This window comes from Varroa jacobsoni, unplaced genomic scaffold, assembly GCF_002532875.2.
Source record: "Varroa jacobsoni isolate VJ856 unplaced genomic scaffold, vjacob_1.0 contig00430, whole genome shotgun sequence".
NCBI classification, from domain to species: Eukaryota; Metazoa; Arthropoda; class Arachnida; order Mesostigmata; family Varroidae; genus Varroa; species Varroa jacobsoni.
In genome coordinates this window covers 7,400-27,963 of record NW_019214465.1, presented here as the reverse complement: position 1 = coordinate 27,963, position 20,564 = coordinate 7,400, and the positions used below count along the sequence as shown (strand labels likewise).

The window sequence follows — 20,564 nt, the reverse complement described above, 5'->3', positions numbered from 1 at the left end:
CCCCCTCCGATAGCCGCTTTGATTGAAGCTTAATTCAATTTTTTAACGGCCGATTTGGCGATCGGCATCGTTCGGCCTTTGACAGCAGCTACCAATGAGAGAATGTTTTTCAGGGACATCGAAAATGTTGCAGTTTTTCAATGACTATTTTGTCATCAGTCAGCTGTCATCGGACAGCATTTGTAACACACATTTGTTGATACCGAGACAATTTTAGTAGTTAGTACCTCATTCTGGTTGAGGATTCAGTGTCTGTTGCTGGTTCCAGCTAACGATATCGTGCAGCATACGGATCGTTTTCGATTGTTATACCGCGCTAGTTGAAGCACAGAGCCTCATCCTTTTCTCTGTCGGCCCATCAAGCAAACTATGACGATCTTCTCAAGTGTGAGAATCTTAGTGTTTTAAAGTCTCGTAACTTCTGGCGATGAAGCGCAGCGATATTGAGCATGTTCCAAGATAACCTTCCCCATCGGATAAATACAAAGCAGTGAATCCTGCGCCCTAATGTATGGTCTATCATAAAAGGAAATGGAACGGATACCTGAAGGGTGATCCAATGCGTGCTTTTCAATATAGTTTGGCCTAAGGATAATCCACGTATACCTAATCGGCCGAACAAGCACACTTTTTAAAATCCGCACCGTTAAGCTAATTAAGCACCGTTTTTAAAATAAGTATCGCTTTTACTTCAATGGTGAATTCTTAGAAAGCTGTTCAACCTAATAGTCTAACTAGATAGGACAGAAATGCCTGAAAGTGGCCTTAATGCAGATGAATTATTTGGACACAATTCCTCCCAAAATAACAAGATTTAATGAAAAACAATTTTGATAATTTAGCAAATATTAAAGAATCTCCGTCTAGGAAGCTGCTACTTGTTACTTCGATCGATTCATTTTGTCCTGTTTGAACGTTAGAAATATTTTTATCGGATAACACAATCTTGCTATGTTATAATATTTGAAAAGGCTTACAGTTCGAAATATAGTATTATTGTATATATACTTTATCCAAGGGTCAGGGGCAAAAGAGTCAAGTGATACTAAATACTATTTATATGAACCACGTAAACATCTCCTATACAATAAAATAATAATAATAATAATATGGAAGTTATGAAACAATTCAGTGAACGTACAATTGTTGTTGGCCTCACTGACACTAGTTGGACGCTCTTCTGTTAGATCATATCGACCTTTAATAGGTATTAGCTTTAGGTTTATAATATCTGCTTTTTATGGCCGCGCTTGCGTTGTGTTAACAGTATGGGTGGCGTATTTTAAGTACCCTCCAAACGAAGTAACATAACGTGTTACAACAATACACAGACTGACTTACTTATTTAGTGTCCCTACCTGAAAGTGCCCGCTGAAATGATCAACCCCGAAAACAAATGTTTTCAATTTTATCTTCGGTGCTAACGTTGAGCGTCACAGACGGTTGGTTCCCAGGGCGAAGCGTCTTTACGTCCGGTTTCGGTCTACGTATTTTCAGGTATACTCTGACCCTTTATTCAATTCAGATAAACTTACCTACCGTTAAGGTTTTTTAGCCGAAATTAAATCCAGCATATGAATAGCTTAGGTTGACAGTTTTAGGTAGCTGTAACAAGCAGCAGTTTTCTTCTGCGTTAACTTACGTACATATTCATTGAGTCGATGTTCGTTCTCGCAGATACTGACGGTGCTTACAGATACATAGGGAGAGTTTTTCGGCGTAAAGTATACAGAGTTATTAGTAACAATAATAGATAATGAACAGTATAAATGCCATTCCATATAAGTAGTCGACGGGACGAAACTTTTTCAATGAGATACAAACAAGGTTCCTAAAGTTCAATTGTATAAGCGGAATACAAGCTCTGGTGGTGATGAAACGAGCATGCTCGTTGCGTCGAGATCATCCTGCCAGAGATCGTAATTAACAGTGACAAAATGACTGTACGTCACAATCCGGCTACCTGCCACAGATGTAAGTGAATATTTCAAACAACTGCGAGATTACTCGGTGCCCTATTATACTCTTTTGCTCGCTATGTGCTGAAGTAGGTCTGCTGAAGAACTGCAAGAGGTATCTTGAGACGAACTCATCCTATCATTTGGCATTTGTATCTTTGTCTTTGCTAGAAAGAGGACTGTTTTGATGTATCATACTCAAATAGGAAGCTTATGGAATTTTGTATGTCAATCTCTTTCGCTCTAATGACGTTGCTATTTCTTGGGCGGCAGATTTTTTTAGGAGTAGCGGTAGATGGGCAAATTCCCAGGCAGGATGAGCTCCCATTTTTGGTGGGCAAACGTTTGAAGAGTCAATCTAGCCTCCTTAACCCTTCTTTACTTCCACAAAGGGGCTACACCCAAAGCATCTGCAAGATTAGCTTGGGACACCATCGTTTCAGCTTGAATGCTACTGTGTAAAGGGGAACAAAGAAGAAAAGCGCGAGAGCTTAAGTGATGATGACATCTTTCCAGTAGAGTCAGGCTCACATAATTATTTTCGAAATATTAAACGAGAGCGGCTGCTGATACTTAGTAAATCCGCATTGTTTCCGCCCGTTTCGGAATGTGCATTTCTTATAAAAAGAATAAAAATTGTAGCTATTAATAATCATTGTAGGTACTTTGAAAGAATTTGCTTCGGTATCCACACGATTCTTGAACATGAGGTGAAAGATATTATTAATAGGTAAACTATTCCTTTTTATTATGCTCCCCTAGAAAATTAATGCTAACATAAAAAAAAGGTATTAAATAGTTTACATCTGCAAAAATCATGTCAAAAGGATACATATGCTATTGATATATAATTTCTAACCAGATAGGTTCGAAGGTGTACGCAGCAATGAAGACAAACGCCACTGTAGATTGTTTTTAGTGTGCCGAAATTTTTTTACCTTAGCTCATATTAGAAAAATAAGTATGCTCTCTGAACTGATACAATTGCAGTCGATTTTATACTTCGATAAATTATGTTTGTATAACGCTCAGGAATCTTCTTTTATAATATACCACTGATATCTGATCAATGATAACGCTAAACTATCACATTCATGCGAGGAAAAGTAGAAAGCAGAATTTTTATTTTTTTTTTAATTTATTTATTTTTTTATACTTCTTATAGCAGATTTCAAGAACTGTGCGAAGACGTTAAGTTAATTCAGGTTTGTTCATAGTTAAGATGTACTGCCTTCAACATTCGAGACTACCTTAAAAAGATATCTGGTTGTCTTAGCAGATGAGTTATTAATAGATGATGAATTACGACGTCTATACAAGATCACGTTCAGACGGCGAGATTATAAGCCTTGCTTATTTTCTTCCTGCTGTCGAAGAAGACAACTATACCTAACATTTGTTTCCCTTATTAATAAAGAAAAAGGGCAATTTGTTAGATTTTTTTCACTGTGTCCACCTAAATACGTTTAGTATTTTTATCGACCTGAGATGGGTATGATGTTTCTAGAACCCTGTTACAGCAAAATAGCATCAGTGGCCTAGGTCTCGATTATATATAGACTACGAGATAAATTATGATAGCGTTGCCTTGATTGCCTGATGCTTTCGTGGGCGTTCCTGTGTTGATTAGCTAATAAACTCGTCACTTAATTAGCGCCTTCTATCTAACGTACATTCATTTGTAATTGATTTATTTGACGCACTTTCTCAAGCAGGCTTTGCTGCTTCAAACTTTAAAATTTATGGATAATATCTTCCCTACAGAATATCTGCACTATAATCTTCTACAACGGTGCAGCTTTTTGCGAACACTATTGCGAAGTCTAACTATTTTATTTAGTCATTGTATTGCGTATATATATACACGTATTTACTATATTCCAATGCAAATCATATTGTACACGTAGGCGATTATGAATATGAAAGCGGTTTGCAAAAGCCATCAAATGTGAAGTATCAATCTGATCAGAAACCTCGATATGAACTTCGAATTTTCCTCGTATAGCATTTTTCTAAGATGGACGTAAAACCTCAGACGAACTATGTACATGTGGTTACAATGTTAGGTGACTGCTTTGTGTTCCAGCTGCTGCGCGTCGCTTGGCTAAGCGCGCTGTTGGGCTTCGGCGCGTCCTGGCTTTTTGGGCTCTCATATCAGAATGTGCGAATGTGTTTTCTGTCGTCCGCCGTCTCCCTTCAAAGTCAATGCGTCCTCTGTCAACAGCAGAGGTACCTCACCGCCGTTAACGGCTGCACGCGGAACGTGAGTAACTATTTCTTCAAAATCTCTAATCTCAATATAGTCTGTGAGATTTCCTCTCTCCGAACTCGATACTGAAACATTTACCAATAAATGTATATGTAATTATAGCTTCGTTTCTCCACAAGTATCCCACGTTCCTCGCCAAGGTCAGCAGTTGAGTTGGAATAAAGTCCAAGACAAAGTTCAATCTAAAGCAGCCACTTGTTATAGAGTATGAATGTATAAATATCGGAAATAGCATGCAAGGGGTGTTATCAACGGCATCCATGACGTCAACCAAACCTGCACTGATACTCTCGAGGAACTGCCGCAGATAAGACAATGACAAACTGACTAGTTTTTTAATACTGCTCCGGTGGCTACAGAACAAATCAGATTTCCTATAGGGCCTTGGTTCCTGGTAATACTCGTTTTATCTGACAGTCGCGGCACATTTCTCCCCCATCTTTACAGTCTTCCTTTAGTTCTTCAAGATTCATTTGGAGTGCGATCCAGATCGAATACCTGATTCATATTTACTTGTATCTAGGCTGTATTGTAGATTGGAAACCAAGCATAGGCACACTGCATTTTGTGATGATGGTTACTGTCTGAAGCTGTATTCAGCGGCAATAGCGGATTCAAATTTACTTGCATCTCTTATAGACTAGCAGATGCCTTCTACCAATTGGCAAGTCCTTCTAAACAAAGTGATATAACTTCTCAAGACACATGGCTTAATTAACGCGTCAATGGATGTTTCCGCCACGTCAAACAGTATGCTTCAAGGGCCTATTGAATACCTTTTTTTCTGCTGCTGCTGCTGCTGCTGCTGCTGCCTTGCCTTGTTTCATTTACTAACTGGTTAGTCGTAAGCTTCAGGTCAGATATGATTAGCTACATATGTGTGTATTTCAGACATTTCGAAGAACTACGATGGATATTTGTTGAAGCGGCAACCTCCGCCCAAATTGTAGGCGTCAATAAGAACCTTAAGATTCGTTTACTGTTCTCCTACGCAAGTGCTTTTATCTTTTGTAGTATGTAATCGACACTTTTACCTCCTTCAGAACAGAATTTTACTTACTATTATCTGTTACTATTATTTACGGGAGCCGCTCTACTATGCTAGCTTAAATAGGTGAGCTAGTTACCACTTTCCTACCAAATTACGCATTTTTCTTTATAAGTCATGTCGGAGTTTGTTGTGAAACTCGTTCGAAAACCATGCCACTGAAAGTGGTACAAGCTCTGCCCCATACTTTTACATCACTTATTCTTGAACTTCGAACTACTTAAATCTTCGAGTACCTTCAGTTCCATTAGATAGTTACTAATCAAACTTAAGCGACGACAAAGGCAATATGATGATAAAAAAAGAGATCGCACATTTCCGATATCTTGCTACTGATCTGCCTATTGTGTAATAGTTTTAATAGCGTGAATAGAAAATTTGTTGTGTAGCAGTAGAATGACTCATCACGAAGTATCGACAATTATGGGTTTAATTTTATCACAAGGCGGTAGCGAAACGCATTGATTACGTTAGGTAAGACGCTGAAGGGTGGTGAATTATGGCGAGCGTAGCATGTGCCAGTGTTCACTTCTCCAGATGGCCTATCTTTGACACAAAATAGGTCGGCGACACACCAGCAGCTACCGAAGGTTGGAAGTAATATCAAACTATATTCCGAACCAAGGTCCAAACCTTATGAGGGGTCCAGGATTTAGTAGGTGAGAGTCCCACAGTACCAGCCAGACGAAGGACACATCTATCAAGTCTGGTCAAAAAAAAAGCTACCGAAGGTTACATGAATGACGTTAATGAAACAGACATTTTAGACGTTATCGCTAAGTGGTGGGTTCTAATACTCTTAGTGAACATATATGGGTAATGATAAGGTTTCATTGAAGTTAGACTCGACTCATAGGCTCCTGCAAAACAAATGACATAATACATTTATATTATAATTTGTCAAACCGGATTTGATTTTTAATTGAAATGGTTGTGTGTCAATTGAATTACATCGGTCAAGCTGCTCTCGAAGCTGCCATAAGCAAAATTCTCTAGTAAAAATGATTGAAGAGAAATAAAGAAACAGAAAAAAATCTGAGGTGGGCGATTATGGTTCTATTCCACTGTTAAAAAATGGGTCTTTTCGGGTAACTACCAGATCTAGCTGATCGCGGTTAGTAAATGAGTGCAAGGAATCCCTTATGTTCGGACAAACCAGAGTGAGACATTCATTACTGATTATTAGGTTCAGAAAGCTAAGTTTCTTCTCTACTAGCAAATTTTTAAATTGACCTTTAACGATTCCATGGAGCATACAGTTGAAACATAAGTGCAATTACTTGTACAGTTCGTTGAGCATTTTTGCTCGCTTCAGAGAGCTCGTTGAGGTACTAGAGAGGAGTCTTCTGGGCTAAAAACGAGTCACATGAAAAAGATAGGGTACATATTTAGTAACTTGTTTCGTCATCTAGTTCCTGATCTATTTCAACGGTCTTATTAAACCATTATGATGAGCTGCTAATAACGTATTAAAATAGATCATTACCACTCACTTGTGTGCAAAACATCTTTTAATATAAATACTGTTTCCTTTAGGTTTTATGGATGTTCTTTAGAATGTTATGCTCTTAAAGGAACTCGAAGGGCATCAACTGAAACAAGTACTTCTCTAAGTAGACGGATGTTCAAACAGATGCAACCACTGTGCTACTTCCTAAGATGTAAGGCCTCTGCTAGGAGTTGCGTACCGTTTTCCTGCTCGACCTGCATTTCTCCTTCTTCGTGTAGCAATTAGCGTTACAGGTATGCCACTACTGGCCAGGCCGATAGAATAGCGCGTGCTTCGAGAATTCCTAATAGATGCCCTCCATACGGCAACATGGTGTATATCTAAGAATGAATTCAATACCTGAACGGGGTTTTTGCAGGACAAAAATTTGTGTTTTAAAATTGTTCATTAAAATTTACCGCTTTTCCTAAATTGTAAAGAAAATCACGAACCAGGTTTTTAGATTGTACGTTCTAAGGTAATTAATAAGTGATAGCTTCATTTTGCCATTTGACATGATAAAAACGTTTCCAATCATCTGAAAGAGATAAGACATATTAATTGCTTTGGAAATTCTGAGCCGGGTAGCACAATATTCAAGAAGCAGTCGTGCAGCGGACAAACTGGCAAAAGCTTCGTCTACTATCGTTAGCTATTGATACGTGGTAATTTATAGAAGGTAGATCTCAGGTATAATGTAATCGCAATGGCAACAGTTGAACTCCATGCATATGCATGTAGCATACCAAAAAAACTTATAGAGTGCTCTATGGTAATAAGTTAACCATAACAATCGTTAACTTTAAGTTTCCTGTTTGTCAAACTATTCTAGTTGCCAGCCCTGGCAGACACTGAATCATATATTAAGCGATTATCGCAGTTTGTCCCAATTCACCAGAATCTGTTGCACCTAGAAACAATCTTTTCAAAGCTGAGTATCTGACGACTGGTAACACAAACAAGAAGTGTCTATTATTGCAGATTCTGACTATGTTCATTCCTATATTGAACCTATTCCAGCACATTTTGGGTGGGATTAAAAAAAATAGTAGTAATAATAACATGATTTATTGATACGTCTGGATGTATTAATCCGCTCCGTTTTATATGTATACGGATTTGAAGCGAAAAGTAATGTAAATGCAGTGCGGCAAAATTCTGCATTACCTGTATTAGGCTCACTAGCTCTAACCACTGAACTAGTTAGCTTTTCTATAACACGTTCGCATAAAGTCTACAGTATTTCATTGGGATATCATCCTTCACGAAAAATATGGCTTGTAAACATAATCTCACATGAATTTGCCCGCGGTCCTCGTTACCTCCCTATTCTACTAGCATCGTTATAGCATCAGGCAAACGGACTCTATGTTCATCAAGGAGCTCACAAAACACATAGCTAATAAAGCTACGTACAAAATCTACTAAAATTCTTTATACAACAATATGCATATAGGATAATAAAAATTGTTCGATTTGACAATTGGTTTCATCTATCGGGCACCGTTTTGGGAAAGTATGAAAATGATCATGTCTGCTTTTTTTTTTTTCTTTTTTTGGCCGAGGCACAGATTGACAGCAACTTCCGCACGTATGCTGTGAAAACAGATCAGGTGACTTTAGTGGAGCTGGAGAAGTAATGCATACGAAATTGGTTCAGATCGAAAAATCCACCCAGTGGCTTTATGGCCAGCTCCTGATAAAGGTTCAAGATGTAGCTTGCGATCTATTTCCGCAACGTGCCATAGTCTATGAAAAGGTTCTACGTAAAAATGGACTTCCTGTAAAATATTCACTTCAAGAATTCTCTGACTGTGACAAAAAAAAAAAAAACAAAAAAAACGTACTGCAATCGAGAAGATGCTCACGTGTCTTCCTTACTCTCAGGATTTTTGTATCTTTCGAGTATTTCAGAGTAGCTCTAACAGACTAAATCCCCTTTTATATTTGGATCTTTTGATCAAGATGCTTGAGCTTCTGAGCTTCTGAGCTTCATTCTGTCTTATCCTATTTATAATGCAGCGCTTTGAATTATCTATGTTGTTTTAATTATTAAACATACGGAAGAGGATTACTTGTGTATGACACACGATCTAATAGTTTAATAAGTGAAGACATAAAACATGTTTTCTATCAGACAAAGTTTATCATGTTTGTGTGTGTAAATATTTCACAACTTTTGTTCCCTTCGCTTACCCAACTATTGTAATATCACCCGTATGGGGTAGCTTCCATTTCTGCTTGACGCCGGGCGTTAAATACCTATATTTATTCAGTGAAATAGTTGCCTACTCATCAGAATCGGAATATCGGATACTTAATTAAGTATCCGATCGTTGGTACTACAAATTTCTTACGTTGCCCAGAGCCACACAGTACACCCGAGGCAACAGGAACGGGGAAGTGCCCATAGGTATGTGAAAGCGTCTTTCAGCCAAAGCAACGCGCTGGTGATAAGTAGCCATTCGTTGAAGAGATTCAAGCGAAGCACTTATACACGAGTCCGTCAATGTCAATCCATTTTATTGATCCGCTTCTCTCTAATAACAGATACAGCTGTTTTTTGTTGACCGCACTATTATCGCAAAGTTATTGCTATTATTTGTAGGTGTCCGTTGCGAAATGAAGAACGATATGCATGATCTTCTAATGTGTTTTTCTACCAATCCGACCGCTTCTACGCAAGCATTTACCTATCACATGTGTTTTCATATTCTCGATCTACTGATACTAGAAGTAAATCGCTAGTAGGACATAATTGCTACTGAGTTGCCCTCGTTAAGGCGTGGAAAGTCATATAATTGCACAGACCTGGGTCGGAAGAATAAGCAGGTTGAAGCCAGCGTTAAATGTTCCTCTGCTCAATCCGGCGAGTAATTGAGCTATGGGGCAACCAACCTGCGTGTTTTCGATAGTCGTGCCAATGGCCCATGAGTCTCTTGAGGAGTTCGGGAATACAAACTGTATCCATTCGACGAGTATCCTCTGGTCGCGAATGCCACTGCTATCCATTTGTCTCCAAGGCGATGCCATTCTATTGTCTGACCCTTCTCTAATGGCGGTAAAGATTATGCGACGGCTCGTGTATGGCGATCGCTTGCTTCAAGGGGGTTTTCTATAAATTAAAATGTCGCAAATTGCACGTGGAATACACTAGGCGTGTTACATCCATATAACTGGCTTGGAATCGATTCGCAATTTTCTACTCGGTTTCCGCATTTTCAGTATTTTTGTGATACTTCTGTAACACCTTACATGTGAAATGTTAGCGCTGAACAACAGGGCCCTTAGGTTCTACGGTCTGTGCATTTATACAAAGCTTTTTCAGTTGCGACAATGCATTCTTGTCTTTCGAACCCCCTACATCCGGCTAGTTCCTCGCTAATCCTCAACAATCCAGTTCGAATTGCCCGTGAATTGTATTATGTTTTTGTTTGCCTAATTTTTTTGCCAATCATTGATGAATTTCAGAGCGCTGTGGCGTTCAAGAAACAAAAACTTGTCCACTCAGCGTTAATCTTCGTAATCTTTCTCTTTGTGAACTTAGTTCCTCCTGGAGTAAGTTAACTATTGTCTCTAAAAATCAGCAGTATTTCCCCGCCAGATTTCGTCAGCCAGCGGCACTTACACCTAAAGTCATTCAATTTTGAAGTCTGCCGGAGCCGTTTGTAACAGTCTAATAATTTTTCTTTGTTTGCAAAGAGGAAGTTTAGCATCAGTCAACTGTACTTAGCAAATAACTTATCTTTCCTACTGAACTAAGTTATTGTAATATATGAATATAGTATAGGACACCGCTTAGGAACATGCATCTTAAACAGCGTCTGGTCAATGGTTAATTTATATACACGTGTATCAATGAAGTTTAGGGGTTTGGCATTCAGCGTTCTTGTCGAATGTGATTTAATTTGCCAACCTATGGATTTTTTTTTATTGCATTAAGCTCTATTTTAGCTCGTTGATAAAAAACCATTAACAAGAAGGAAAGTTTAGCCGTTTAACTAGTGACTGGCCATTCTATGAAAACACCCCCGAGCATATGCGCCATCCTGTGTGAAGTTTGATGAAAAAAAAAAGCCTGTAGCGATAAAAGTTAATTCTTATAACTCCGTATATTAAACGTTTTACGTCCGGCAACGCCGTTAGGAATCGCATCAGATCACCGGCTCCCTGCATGAAAAGCTGTATGTCTGCACCTGGATTCGAACCCACACCACAACATGTACCTATGATACGTTACCCGTTACACTTGCACTGAGCCAATGATTATCGATTCAGTGAGCTCCTGGCAACTGGTCAGTTTTACGCGATCGTCTAACGTAACGAAGGTGGAGACACGCACAGTCTATGATTCATGATAATGCTCCTATTTATCATCTCTGTTATTAGATGGCTACAGGCCAATAAACAAACATATGTGAATAGACTTGACAACCCTGGTTAGACCCATAGATGCCTGTTTTAGATGATGTAGTTATCGGAGACGCTCAATCCACCCTGGTTTGTTTCTCATGGAATATCGATATTTTATGACTCAGGATATTTCACTTGATTCAGTTCTCTATTGCAGTTCTGAGACTATGTTTATGTAAAATAAGTTTGATGTAATTTTATCTAGACTTGTTTTTTTTTTTGGTTAACGTACGCTTCAGATGGCTTCACAGTGACGAGCACTGCTGGGCTACTGGGTCCCAACAATAAAACAGCTTTTAGGTTATTCGACGACCTCCACAGTAGGATCCCTGGTGCTTAGCATATGTCGCACGCGTCAACAACGCCATTTGAAAATTTACCTTTTACAACAAATGCATTTGATCTATGTGTAAGTTGAATGGTGCATACTTATTTCTCAGGCATATTGGTGGTCTATTTGTCTTTCGGCATTAATCGTAGCGAGCTGACATCTTCATGAAGTTTTGCTGTATGATAAAACCATTATTTAAGAATGTTCCCGTCAATTGAAATATGGCGATTAAACCGAGTAAATACTATTTTGCGGCAAGGTTAATGCGCTCATTTTGAACCTACTAACTCATAGGTTTCCCTGAGCTAGTAGATGTACTGCGTCTCCCTATAGGCCTTTATACCGTGTTTCAAGCATGAAGTTATTGAAATGAGTTTGCTACGAAACACTTACACTATGTAATTTCTAAACGACAACTGTGACATACCGGCTTGTCAGTTATCCTTAATTATCTTCTATATAGTCGCAGCTTCTCAGTAAGGAACTTCTAACTTTTGTAAAACGCTCGCCCGCTTGAGTTGCTAATATGATAAATGAAAGCCAAAAAATCTTAATCAACTCAAGGCACAAGTACGAAAAAAAGCTATGTGAAGAGGCTGTCTCTTACACACAAGAAAAGCCATAGATTAAAAACCATGCAGTACTTTTGCATGTGACTATGTCGTCTGTATTCCGTTGTTATCATATAACAATATACGTTTTCGACCATTTTATTTTTTCTTCTTTCTTGCACTCTCTACTGGCTCGGCGACGCTTGGCTTCGTTTTAAGCTAAGGAGCGTTCGGTATGATTACGTTCATGAAGTCGGCTCAACGAGATTATCCGCTAAAACCGCTGTTGGGTCTCTTCGATATTTTCATTTTCCATTGCCACTAGGCTTATCAGTGCATCTCAGTGACCTCATCGTCATCGCATTATTGGCCATGCAATTGCTGCGCTACCCCGAACCTAAGCTCCGGTGGTAAAAAAAAGTCGACAAAACAATCAACAAAGAACAAGCGACTAGTTTATGAGGAATATGTTTCCGTCAGAAGAGGATGACACCACTTGCCAAAACTCAGCCAAAACAACAAATACCCAGCTCAGTTTCCGGCTCTCTAACACTGCACCAGGACATTGTCCTATGACGCGGGCTGTTACTCGTTTAGGGCTCCTACCCTATAATGGCTGCGCTCTAGAAGGTCGGGTCCTTGCACATAGTGAACGAGTAAATAGAACCATATCAGCCATGCAGTAGTGAAGCAACCACGGTAAACATTGATCATACTTAGTTACAATAGAATTAACACTATATATATATACACATCCATGTTTTTACGAACCATGATATGTTTTATATCGTGAATTTGCCTTGTATTATACAGTATGTCTATTTGAATCATGTGTTGTAGTGATGATAGAAGCGGCTAGAAAAGTTCCAGAATAATCGTTCCTTAAAACCGACCGAAAATGAAATGTCAATTGATCTTATCGGCTCACCCAAGTATGATGCTTCAAAAATTACGTTCTCCACCAGTAGTCAGTGTACAAGCCAGGCTAGCATATAATCTACGTTATAGCTTAATGGGCAACGTATTTGTCTGTCAATCTTGAAAACACGCTACATTCTAGATTCGAACCCGGGCATAGACACAGGCAATCTTGAAAACACGCTACATTCTAGATTCGAACCCGGGCATAGACACAGGCAATCTTGAAAACACGCTACATTCTAGATTCGAACCCGGGCATAGACACAGGCAATCTTGAAAACACGCTACATTCTAGATTCGAACCCGGGCATAGACACAGGGTTCGTTTCGTGCTGGCAGGAGTCAGCCGTCTGTTTCGTGGGATGGCTAACGGCGATGCCGGAACCATAGAGGCTAGAATACGATGACTGCAGGCATCGATTTTGTATTTGATGAGGTGCAAGTCGCGCGGTAAACAAACAAAGGTGTCGAATTGTTTCGGATAAGCGCTGTACAGTAGCGTTAAAGGAAGTTAACTTCCAATTAAAGTTTTCAACCCTGATTGAAATGTAATGTTGTAATAGGCGTTTGAGAATAAGCTATAAAGAAAAATGGATTTACTTATAACATTAGAAGCTAAATTGTGATTTATTGGTGCTTTGTTAAACGTTTGTATTCACGGAAACCGTCATAGTTAGGTATGATCTATTAGAGCGGCGTTAGTTTGTTCGCGATGGAAGGCTGTAGTTACATACATTTTGTCTTATTTAATATTGTCCTATTTAAATGGCGTAAGAAACCTTGTTTCGTTAAACCGCTAGCTCCTAATAGATTGAAGGTCATAATTATGTGAGTATATTTATTTACTACATTTAAAAACAATGTTGGTTATTATATAGCGAAAAGCGGACTTTCATATATCTTTTACTTCAGCCTATTCTTGATTTATTTACCATAAAGGTAATAGCCAAAGTCTTACGTGAAGACCGTAATGTTTAGGATAACAACACTTTTGTTAGCAGTTTGATGTTCCGTTCAGCAAATATCAGCTAGTTGCTGGGATTAGTCATTTATTTCTGTATAGCTACGAAAAAGCTGTTGCCAAGCAATGTTCGGCTTTCTACGACGGGACCTTTTTCCAACCAACGGGACTTTTGTAGTGCAATCTAGTGTAACGGGCGCCGTTGAAGTTAGCCAGTTTTTAAGCGACGTCAATTCGCATTGCAACGGTCGTCCTTTTTTCTAACTTAAAATGCTCTTTGTGGCCATGTCTGCATCATTGTCCACAGCATGTCTGAGCAAACCAGAACTTTGCAGCAGGACATATAAAAGCTCACCCGTCCGTGGTTTGTAGACAACAGGTTCATATCTATGATCCATCTTAGCATGGCCATTCTTCGAATACCTTTTCAGTCCAAGTGTATCAGCATTTTGGGAGGCCCTCAATGGCGCTCTCGAAGCCGGCGGGAAAATGTCGGAATCTATATGGCCGTCATCGCGCAGCCAATTCTAAAGAAATACGTTACGCATTTATGCCCCTCTAAAACCTCGAGTGCACCTCTTTGCAACGTTTTCGAGCATTATTTGATTGTCACGACCAACAGGTTGGCATTAGCGGTACCTCAGCCCTCAAAACAGATTACGCTAAATTTAGCTGTTCGTCCCTTCAGCCCTCAAGATCTGAATATATCCTACAATTTCCTACAGGCGCCAAAAGCAATAACACCGCATAGCGGAGGAAGAAGTGGTGTTAGACTATATCCGCATAACTTTGTCTCGATATATATATATATATATATATATATATATACAAACAAGTAGACGTTGGGGCATTCTTTCACGCAGGTGGCTATTAGCTATCTTACTTAAACTCGTATAGGTAACAATCTAAGGGCTTCTTAGGATTCTAACGCTATTCCGTATCTGAGCTGCTTCGTTTCAGTCAAGGGAAAAGTAAAAACATAAAAGGAAAATAAACATATCTGCATATTTCTATTTTCAGAATATCCTTCCGGCAAACATTACCCAGGGGGAAGCGTTTTGCATGATCTCGTCTTGTATCGACGTACGTATTTTCGGTGGCCTGTTTCATCACTTCATATGAAAGTATTAGATTAACTTAGGTATCTAAAGCATGTAGTCGATAATATAGTAGATGTATAATATCCTATTTTCTCCGTGACGTGCTTCTTATGTATCAAGAACAGCTGTCAATCGTTTATATGGTAGTGTTGGGTATTGACTTTGTCAAGTATTCTGCGGTCATCTTTATGTAACATTACAGAAACTGAATTATAGATTATAGATAAACAATTATTTTAATAAATTAGTTCGCCTGTCTTAGTTTAGTGCTGCACTAAATCAATTTGATATAGTCCCTGATATTGCCGCCAACAGCATACGAATTCTCTAAATTCTCTAACGTTCGAGTGTCCGAACGACATGTCCTGTAACATTATTTTTTTGTTCTGAGAATAAGATAGTAAGAAATAAGATCATAAGCACCGACAACTCTGCAAATCTTAAGGTGCAGTGGCTTACGTCCTGGTACTCTAGAGAGTCTAGCTGAAAGATGAGCACGTTAGCGAAGAGTGCGAAGGTAGATAAGAACAAAAGACAAAAAGGTTTCCGAACGACTTTTCTTTTGGTGACAGTCTAGGTTCTGTTTAGCTTGAAAGCTGTTGAGATACAGCACGATCTAGTCGTAATACCTACCTTTTGCTATTCGTCTACTCTAGTCATTCGTTTCATCATTGTTGGAGTTTGTTTGGGCTTCGTTTCGTCTTTTCTTGTTTGTTTTGTTCCGTTTGTTACGGTTATTAGAACAAACTAAAAGCGGATGAAGAAGACAGGGGATCGTAACCGCGTCTATAATATGGCGCGTTCAAGCCCACGTAACCGTAACCGCGTCTATAATATGGCGCGTTCAAGCCCACGTAACCAAATAAAAGAAGAAGAAGGACTGGTAGTCGATGAAGTGGGCACAGATTTAATATTCTTACAGAAGGATCACTAGATGAGTTAATGCACTAGAAACGTAGCGTGCTGCTAGGTATCTTTAACATATTAAACGTCAGCTTCGCCTCCGCCGTCTCCTTCTTTTTTTTTCGGATTTTTCGAATTCTGAAGAAAAAAACTTCATCGGTTTTCGTGTTGCTATACGATTAATACTAATTGAGTGTTTGGCAGGCGAAATCTCTTAAGCACCAGCTTTGATTGATATAGTTAGTCAGAAACGTAGCAGAAGGGAAATCGTAGTGTTCCCGATGGAGAAAACCCCTTTGGTTGCAAAAAAACGGAAGCACCCAAGTAATTTACAGTACGTAGCCTGGTATTGCGTATTTGAATTACGCTTTATTTTAAAATAGTTAACTTCAACATCTAAAGTCCACGCTAGACATGGGTATGCACTTTACGCTTACGAGGGGCCAAATATAGGGTGTCTGCTTAAATGATGTTACCGAGACAGAACGTAACAAATATACAGCGTATATGTATAAATTGCATAGCAATATTATGATTCTACTTAGGCAGACAAATATTTATTCATATACATCTCATTTTTCAAGCTAGCTGCAAAACGGATACCTGTTAAAATTTAATTATTGATAAACAATAATTTTTTCGAAGACCAAATAGCAGGTATATAAAATATGGCTGAGACTGCAATGTATATCTCATGTTCTCTTAATTCAAGGTTAGTTTTTTGGAACTTTTATGGAAAACACGATATCAAAAGAAGCCTACTCCGTCATTAGCGGCTTCCAGTGGCAAGAACGGTGACTATGTAGACTAACTGGAAGAAGCAAAATGTGCCTGAGAATAACGAGGAATAAAAGACTCAAAGGAATAAAAAGATACGTGAAGAAGAAAAAAGGACAGATTAACAAAGGCAACATCATTTTCCCAAAAATTAATTCTCGTTTTTTCTGGGTTACCCACTTAGCAAGTATTTCCGTCCTAGCGAGAGTTAGCCTTATACCATTGTAGTCCAATTTGTGTGGGTTGCTGCCAGAGCCTTCCTCCGTTCCTTCCAGAGCCTTCCAGGTTTCACCGGATGAACCTTCTTATCGCGCAGTCCTTAAGCCAGCGACCGAACGAATATTGCCAATACCGCCGAGGCACACCTAGCAAGGCGGCGTCCGCCAGTTCCTTAGGTTCAGCATGTTTCCGATAGTAGACAGGCCGATGCCTTTCTAACTTCTATGCGTTTTGAGACGCATTTCTCATCAGTAAGTCGGCGCGCTAGATCGCCGAGCAACGTTGCCTTTAGGGGGAAAAGTTTTCGTAATTAACTCAGGCAGGCGACTGTTTGTCCCACTGTTGTTGACTTGGTTCGTGACATATCCCTTTCTTTCTTTTCCCAAGACAAAAGCATTTTACGTAATACAGGTCAATCGGCCCCTGGAATCGGTTATGAGGATAACCGATGTTACAACACCACTGAATACAAGTGCAGCAGCGGTGGCCGTCGGCAAAAAGGCAATAGACCTTCGTTCGAGAACAGGTGGGCTTGGCGGAAGACTAGGAGAAAAAACGCGCTGACATAATTGTTTTACTTGAAGCTTCAAGAAAGCGGATGTTGCTATTGCTCACAAAAAGGGGAAAGGCCAAAAAGCAAAGGCTTTTGTTGAAGCATCATGAAAAATCGACTCATTAACGGGTACCGGAAAGCAACATGCGTTTATGCAAAGTCTTGATTCGTTTAAATTACAGCTAAACCTTGAGCGCACATAACAGTATAGAACTGTGTAATCTTACTTTTTTTAATATCTGTAACCTTTAAAATAGGTGTTACCATGTTCTACAAAGTAGCCTATGCATACAACACATCGAGCCTCAGTCGGGGTAATCTAGTTAGCTTGCAAATTTCTAGAATTTGGAGGCGGTGTGACTGAATTGCCATCGATCACTTCTGTAGACGAAGTGCTTCTGAAGGACGGATCGTCTCGTGCGACACCATTAAACTGTAAGGAGTGGGTATATCCTAAAACCAATATTACATAATATCAATACTTGGTGAAATATAAGGTATCCTATTAGAATCGACTCAGCTATTGTTTCTTCCAATATTCAAGTCTACTTCACATTGTTTTAGTTGAAAAATAGCTGAAGTGCCTAACTACGCTCAAGTTGCCAAAGCAATAACAAGTGGGCTGTTCAGTCCTGACCGGGCTTCATCCTCGACGTTCGAAACGGTGGCTCGTAGATGATAAGAATAATAAAAAAGAAAAAAAAGATTTAAAAAAAGTCTACACTGATTTCGGCCAAATTTGGTTTAGAGTAAAGAGTTGCATAGGAAACGATATCCAACAGATATGTGTCTATATTGGTAAGCACGTTATTAGAAAACGCTGCTTATTAGCAAAACATGTTGGCGTCTAAATCTGATAACTTTCACAGATCATAACCCGCTAAAACGTCACATAATTCTGTACCACTTCGTTGTTTTTAAAGGGTATGAAAAGAAAGCTAATTTAAACAATAATTATATGCAGAGAAGATGCAAGAGATAATTGTATTGATACATGCACAGTACATGCGGCATGCGTCTAAATATTTAATTTTGCGTCATTGACGGTGATAAAGATAATAATTACAAATAGATAATAGTAATAATAATATACGATATTATGATATAAGGGAAAGATAATACACCGGCAACTGTGTTCATCGATGAGCACAAAGCTACTCCTGAAAATTGGCGACCGACCTCCTTTAAACAGATTGACAAAAAAGATTTATTTTCAAAAACAAATGTTTTGACACAGTGGTTTCTTGAATACACACTGAAAATATCGAATTTTTTTGGCGGGCCTTTTGCTGAATAGAGAAAACAAGTGCGAAAAACGGAGGAAAAAGAGACGACCTAGATATCGAAGCGTTGAAACTTTGTAAATAGAAAAGCAAAATAGAAGCCGGATTTTCTAAATACAGGCCCCCAAAGGGTTCGTAGTGAAATCCAAATATTTGCCAGACTGCATAAGTTCTCATGATATGAACATGTACGATAAAGTGCAGAGGGACTCGTCGTTGTGAAACAACCCACAACAAGTTAGTAGACAAATAGGTATACAAAAAAAACATTTTACAACTACTTTTGAAGTGCGAAGGCGAACAACTTATTGAAATTAAAAAAATATATTTCCTTTACTTAATTTTCTATCTGTTTCCATTATAGTTGTTGAGCAGCACAGATTAGACAGGAGTAGAGCACGATAGAGAAAATACCTACTGGAATAACGCTATTACAATACAACAAAACTATGCGCCTCAAAATGGCTGTCTCCGCCATTTTTAAACGTTTCAGAATCCACGGCAGAACCCACAACTGATCGGGCGTAGGAGACGTGAGACCAACGATGTTGACGCCATCGAGGCTAACGAGGATAATGTAGCCTTTGAAATCTTCGTAAATGTGCAACTTGAGGACGGAGCCGACTATGATGACTAACCATAGTAGAGATCACTAACCAAGTTCGACTAAAGCCTTCAACTAGTAACTTTGATAGTTCAGGCATCTACCGACCAGAATGTATTTGGCACAGAACCAACATCTAGCAAAATGTAATTAACTATAGTTGATTTTATAGGTCAACGCTAATTTTTTTCCCCTATACAATTTGCGAAAAAGTCAACAGTTAAGTAATTATATCGCTAATTAGATCTCACAAAAAAAAAAAACGATAAAATTAGCGAGGTTCTAACGCTTCGATTTTCAGGTCAGTGACAGTGCAGCTATGTATTAATGAGCAAAATTTGAAGTAAAAAAGCTTAACAGAATATACTCATTATAACGTTTTTGCACTCGATAATTTCAACGTGTAAGTTGTGAATCACTATCCAAATGTGGACATTCAATCTACATACAGGAAGGATGTAAATACTTTAGCAAGGAACCTGCCACCGCAGCCAAAAACGCGTTTGGACAACTGCATGCTACAGCCTTAACATGAGGTCCGCTGTGACTATTGGTTTTTTGTTTTGATTTGAATCGGCCTTTGATCTCAGCAACATTCGCAACTCGAGTTGACCAGGCCGATGTCTTGCGTAAACGTGCGTGGTTCAGGCCAGCTTATGTTGAATAGGACATGAGTAAACCCTAACCTCACGGTCAGACAAACAAATGAATCGACATTATTAGCAGCAATGCATATAATAAATAATGCAGCTTATCAGATAATCTTACGAAGGGGTACGCTTAACTACCGTAAATGTTATTGGAACAGGTAAACAAGCCTGCGAGTTGTTTACTCCTTTATAAATACCACTTGCGCATAGCTTACTATTTCGAGATTTAAAAAAGTCTGTGAATTTATGCGACTGCGGATATGTACTTTGAATAACTGCGCGCCAAAATAATTCCCAAATCCCAAGGCGTGTCCTTTACCGAACCAGAAAACGTGAAACCTCCGCCGAAAACTTCCAATGGCAATTTACATGGTCGACCGGCTAATCCGCAAGGGTCGGCCTCTCGGCATGTCACTTCATGATATACTGGATGCGAACACCTGTCCATGACCTGCTGCGTGTTTGCTTGATATTTTAATACTATACTCGTATAAAGCTTGGTAACAGCGCTCTAGCCATAATCATTGCTGCTCT

At 39.1% G+C, this 20,564-nt stretch overlaps 1 protein-coding gene and 1 long non-coding RNA gene across 2 annotated transcripts; one reads left to right on the top strand and one right to left on the bottom strand.

Annotated features, from left to right (window-relative positions):
* The first annotated feature begins 209 nt into the window (after positions 1–209).
* LOC111271218 (uncharacterized) lies at positions 210–20,145 on the top strand. The gene is made up of 4 exons (XM_022851883.2): positions 210–387; positions 4,045–4,221; positions 14,962–15,024; positions 19,270–20,145. Exons 1-4 carry the CDS (start codon positions 370–372, stop codon positions 19,411–19,413), a joined length of 402 nt encoding a protein of 133 aa, XP_022707618.1. The 5' UTR covers positions 210–369; the 3' UTR covers positions 19,414–20,145.
* On the bottom strand, positions 5,591–13,434 carry LOC111271221 (uncharacterized). Its single transcript, XR_002686752.2, has 4 exons — positions 12,988–13,434; positions 6,964–7,124; positions 6,509–6,626; positions 5,591–6,135 (listed from the first exon to the last, which is right to left on the bottom strand). It is a non-coding gene; the product is annotated as an uncharacterized LOC111271221 (long non-coding RNA).
* Positions 20,146–20,564: the final 419 nt, after the last annotated feature.